This window comes from Periplaneta americana, chromosome 5, assembly GCF_040183065.1.
Source record: "Periplaneta americana isolate PAMFEO1 chromosome 5, P.americana_PAMFEO1_priV1, whole genome shotgun sequence".
Taxonomy (NCBI): Eukaryota; Metazoa; Arthropoda; class Insecta; order Blattodea; family Blattidae; genus Periplaneta; species Periplaneta americana.
The window spans coordinates 78,953,929-78,959,386 of NC_091121.1; the positions used below are offsets into that span (position 1 = coordinate 78,953,929).

At 35.8% G+C, this 5,458-nt stretch overlaps 1 protein-coding gene and 1 long non-coding RNA gene across 3 annotated transcripts; one reads left to right on the forward strand and one right to left on the reverse strand.

The window, feature by feature from the left end:
• Nucleotides 1-1,042: 1,042 nt before the first annotated feature.
• Nucleotides 1,043-3,775, forward strand: LOC138699857 (uncharacterized). The gene is made up of 2 exons (XM_069826053.1): nt 1,043-1,487; nt 2,684-3,775. The coding sequence occupies exons 1-2, from the start codon at nt 1,168-1,170 to the stop codon at nt 3,603-3,605; spliced, it is 1,242 nt and encodes a 413-aa protein (XP_069682154.1). The 5' UTR covers nt 1,043-1,167; the 3' UTR covers nt 3,606-3,775.
• On the reverse strand, nt 1,650-4,189 carry LOC138699858 (uncharacterized). Of its 2 annotated transcripts, none has more exons than XR_011332095.1 (3): nt 4,080-4,189; nt 2,501-2,660; nt 1,650-2,141 (listed from the first exon to the last, which is right to left on the reverse strand). It is a non-coding gene; the product is annotated as an uncharacterized lncRNA (long non-coding RNA). The 2 variants fall into 2 exon arrangements; XR_011332094.1 differs by lacking the exon at nt 4,080-4,189 and adding an exon at nt 3,765-3,901.
• Nucleotides 4,190-5,458: the final 1,269 nt, after the last annotated feature.

A 5,458-nucleotide genomic window follows, 5' to 3' on the forward strand; every position in this document is an offset into this window, starting at 1 on the left:
GTGTAGCAGTGAAGCCAGCTTCGAGACCGAAGTTCGACTTGAGTTGTGTCCGTAATTGTGGAGCCGGAAGTCCTGAGTTTGAGTGCAGTGGGCCACACTTGTGGGCGTGGGTTCGAATCCCACTTCTGACACCACTTGTAACTTTTATTACAATCAGTAATGTAACTTTTATTCAAAGCAACAATAATTACTTTCTACAATTTAGTTTAAATACTCCCGTCAACAATGGGATCTCCACTCCACACCGTAACACAGTATTCGTTATTGCACTCCACAGACGACAATGACAATTTACTTGGATTATTATTATTATTATTATTATTATTATTATTATTATTATTATTATTATTATTAAGAACAATGAACTGTTAATCTTAACTAATGTTCACAAAGCACTATTTACAAATCAGTTCTCAGTTCCGTAATTGTGGAGCCGGAAGTCCTGAGTTTGAGTGCAGTGGGCCGCAGTTGGGGGACCTGAGTTCGAAGTTCAGCGGATTGTCTCTGAAGGTCTGGGGTTCGAGATACTGTGAACTCGAGTGACTGAGCTAGAAGAATTAGCCAAGGCAAACGAACTGTGAACTGAGAACTGACAGTTCTGATTTGTAAATAGTGCTTTGTGAACAATAGTTAAGATTAACAGTTCATTGTTGTTCTCAATAATCCAAGTAAATTGTCATTGTCTGTGGAGTGCAATAACGAATACTGTGTTACGATGTGGAGTGGAGATCCCATTGTTGACGGGAGTATTATTGATTGTAATAAAAGTTACAATATTGTGACGTCAACATCTCGCATGCACAGGAGGCTTCGATAACTACATTTTTTTATCGTTTTAAGAAACTCGATGTTTTATTGTTTGAAATTTCATTATTTGAACCATAGCCTTTCCTATACACAAAGTCCCATATTACTGACACCATTTATGACCTTCAAAAAACCTAACACAGCTGTATTAATAACTCAAATGAAGATAAAGCAGGCTACATTTAAAGCGAGTACCTTAACTACGGCCCTCTGCACAACGCTACGAAATAAACTGTAAAGGTTACCACACACAGAAAGCTAAGCCAAGCTAAGCTAAGCTATGCTAACCAATGCTAAGCTATGATGTGTTATGACACGAAACGGTAGCTAAGCTAAGCTAAGTAAAACAGATGTTTCAAAATGGCTGGATATCCAACTACAATATTTGAAGAAGAGGCAATTTTATTGGCTGCTGTCATGGAAGATGAAGAAAGAGAAGGAAACCGAACTAGGAGACGATTTTGGATACGTGATATTGGAAGACTTAGAGGAATACATGGTGAATTTCATCATTTGATTCAAGAATTGCATGGAAATAATGAAGAATTTAAAAGTTACTTTCGGCTGAATCAGGAGCAGTTTCATGAACTTCTTTCTATTATTGAGGATGATATTAAAAAAAAATGTACAAATTGGAGAGAATCTATAACACCAAAAGAAAGATTAGCAATATGTTTGAGGTAAGAACATAACATTACTATGTTCGCTATGTTTTCAATATTACGTTATTGAATTTTACATTATTCATGGGTCTATTCCTAAATAAGATATTTTATTTATATTTTACTGTCACAACAAAAGTTTCAACAATGTTTATCATCAATATTTATACCATATCGTTGAGTACGGTATTATTATTCTCGCTCACAATTACAACAGTAGGTTGGGTGGAATTTGTGTTTATGGGGGGTGAAATCAGAGTGAAATTTTGTCCTTGATTTATTCTACAAAAATTTTCTTCTTCAGCTGCCATAACTGTATGAAATATTTCCCTCTTCACTCGGATTTGTAAATCCACTGGCAATTTTTTTGTTGATTCACACATCGATGTGAAAAAAATGTCGATTGGATTTGTATTTTCCGTGCGTGTCTTCAGGTATTCAATTACTTTCTCAGCACTGCTCGATGCAAGGCTGGTTTTTTGCTTTTTTGCTGGATGGCTGGGTGGTTGAGTGACTACTGGAGAATTATCAACTACTGTAGTGGCAGCAGCAGAACATCCAGATATAGTTGGGTCATCATTGTTTTCAGTAACGCTATCTTCAGTCTCGGCAGGGTCATGCTGCGAGTTCTCTTCACCTTGACTTGGAGTTATCTGAATATTTGTATAGGTGCTGTAAGGAAACATGTGTATCAGATGATAACTGGAGGCCCCTTATGGGGACTCAATCATATGCAACATAGATATTGCTGAAAATATTATAGGGCCTACTGTATGTACTACGATTTATTTTATTTTTACTTTCGATAATAATTATATACACACAATAATAGCACCATTAATAAAATTGAAACTTTTTTTTAATGTTACAACTATTCCTGTGTGTAATTCAAGTAAAAAGACATTAATATTGCTTATTACTGTTTAGGCAGTATAACGCACTGTTAAGACAAATTCTTTATTTCCACATTTATTACCTTTATTGTTACTGTTAAAGATTGCTTTCTCATATTACATATTATGTTAGCATACCTTCTTGTAGACATGTAAGGGAGTAGGAACTGCATTTGTTTTTGAAATTTCCATTCTTTCATCTTCACTGCTCCCTGTCCACTTTTTGTATCTTTCTGTCTTTTGATTGCCTCTCTGAAGCAATCCCTCAGTTTTTTCCACATATTTTTTACTTCTTTGCCTAAAACAATATGTATCTTTCAGGTATCTGGTAACTGGGGACAGATTTAAAACGATAGCATATAGTTACAGAACAGGAGCCTCAACTGTATCATCTATAGTAAATGACGTTTGTGAAGCCATCTGGAATCGACTACAGGACAAAGTGTTACGTATACCATCAGAGGAAAAGTGGAAATTGATAGCAAAAGATTTTGAAAAACTGTGGAATTTTCCTAATTGTTTAGGGGCTATTGATGGAAAACATGTACTTTTACGTGCCCCATCCAATAGTGGAACAACGTTCTATAATTACAAGAAAACATTTTCAATCGTACTGTTAGCAGTTGTAGACGCACATTACCGTTTTACAGTGATCGATGTGGGTGCCGAAGGAAGAAATAGTGATGGTGGCGTTTTCTCAAATAGTGTATTCGGGAAGGCATTGAAAGATGGGTCTTTAAATATACCTGCAGATGAACCATTAGTACCACACGGTCAGAGTTTGCCTTTCGTATTTGTTGGGGATGAGGCTTTCCCATTGAAGAGATATCTCATGCGACCTTTTCCCCGTGATCAAGTTCACAACAATGAGCCAAAAAGTGTGTTCAATTACCGACTCTCACGAGCCAGACGTATTGTTGAAAATACTTTTGGTATTCTGGTTTCGCAATGGGGGGTTTATGAAAAACCTTTTAGATGCAGGGTGGAACTAGTTGATAAAATTGTAAAGGCAACGTGTGTTCTTCACAATTATATGAGGCAGAATATATACGTGACACCAGTAGGACAATGTGAACAGGAAATTTTAACACAAGACGCATGTCTTGATTCGATTCCACGTGTAGGTTGCAATGCTACTCAAGAGGCTTTCAATGTTAGGCAAGAGTTTATGCGTTATTTCATGAATGAAGGAAGTGTACCATGGCAAATAGCTTATGTTCATAGAGGAAGAAATCAAGATTGACTGTTCGAAATGAACTCCCCATCAGTTACAATAATAATATAAACTTTAATGCAATTTAATAAATTAATTTCATAGAGTGAAAAGAATATTACCTGACTATAAGCAGTATCTAAATTATAGTGGGTACAATAGTTATGTAAAATAATAAAAGATACGTACAATCAATCCCGAGAGTTCCACTTATTTCTTGCCAACAGTTGTCCTTCCTGGTTGTGTCCCTATAATAATTTGAACTCGTGTCATAGAGACAGGGATATTTTTGTATTTCTTCAATCAATATTTCCTCTCTTGGTCGTCCTTCCATGATAATTAGTACGAACAATAAAATAACTATTAAAATTGGCCTACACACACACAACCGTCTGTTAGATGCCGGGAAAACAACTGATTATGCGCATGCGCGAAGTCAGCTACAACTACGAAAATCGCTTCCTAGGCGATCTGTGAAACTTAGCTTAGCGTAGCTTAGCTTACCTTAGCTTAGCATAGCGCTCTGTATGTGCCATTCCATATAACTGCATTAGAGCTATTTTTTTCCTTAGCTTGCGTAGCTTAGCTTAGCTTTCTGTGTGTGGTAGCCTTAAGATGTCCTACTGTATACACTTTGCTGCGACAGACTAGATATTTTTTATGAACTTCGCTACAAACCATTTAGATTTTCCCGCAATATTAATATTATTAGCTTTCGATTGAGACATCACACAACCTCACAGGATGCAGTGACGTATACTGGTTAAAGGGTTTGGGCTACCGCTGACCCTATTATTACACAAAATATATCTAACAATTACTTTAATTTTAATTACTATGGTAAAACTAATAATACAAAATTATTACATTATGTTGTATTATAAACTTTTTCTTTTGTAATTTCCTTGGGCTACCGCCGGTAGCCCCGGTAGCCCGCAAAATTTGCCCCTGACAGGATGTATAGTTTTCATAAAATTTTCTGTCACAGTTCATATTAAATATATAGATTATAACTAATACCACACAGGGCCTAATTTACAATTCAGAGGCCCGGAGCTTAATTTTGTTTATGAGGCCCCTTCTTTTCATATATGATAACTAGACTATCTTATTTGATTTAAATTCTGTCATCTATTTCCTTTCACCATGTAAGTTATTTATTTCACAGAGGTTTTCATTAATTCTTTATTTTGTGGGGGAGGATTAAAAATAAAGTGGTCCCATAAGGTATCAGTGATTATGAGTGGCCACAAGACAGTCAGAGCTCATTGCATTGGTCATAGTATCGGTACAATCCCCGGTTTTCTTTAGTGCAGTCATTCAGGAGTTTGAAAGGAGTGTACATTTTTCCTGAATTCTGGCTTAGGCTTATACAAAAAAATACCTTGGCTCTCCACAATTTAGTAGCTGTGGTGGATTGTTGTCTATGTATGCCAAAATCTTCATTAGTCTGTGTTAAAACGTTCTTAAATTTTTGAAACTGAAGGTGTCTGTGGGTAAAGGAGTTACTGCTAGTAACATTTGAACGAACATACTTGCTCAGTGATCAATGTTGTTTTTCCTGTTGTTGAATTTCAATAGCTTTCAGTTTTCTTTCATTGGCTCCAAACTCAAATTGGCTTGGGAATTCCATTTTTAATTAGGGAAATTCCTATAAAAACTCTTTAACGCACTACCACTACACACCGATAATGGTCCTCTGCCAACAAAAATTACGTAAGCTGCAAGGTACACAAGCAATACGTACTTGGTTTAACATTCAATAGAGTGAAAACTATAATATTGTTGACTTTAGTTGCTGAATTAATTATTAATTATTTAATTAGTCCTACTGTTACAATTTGAATAAACTGTAAATGGTAGTCAACTTTAAGTTGAACACA

Excerpts from the sequence above, each read along its gene's own strand:
- LOC138699857 (XM_069826053.1), top strand. The coding sequence starts at position 1,168 with ATGGCTGGATATCCAACTACAATATTTGAAGAAGAGGCAATTTTATTG. Across the intron at positions 1,488-2,683 it reads AGATTAGCAATATGTTTGAG|GTATCTGGTAACTGGGGACA; the intron begins GTAAGAACATAA and ends TGTATCTTTCAG.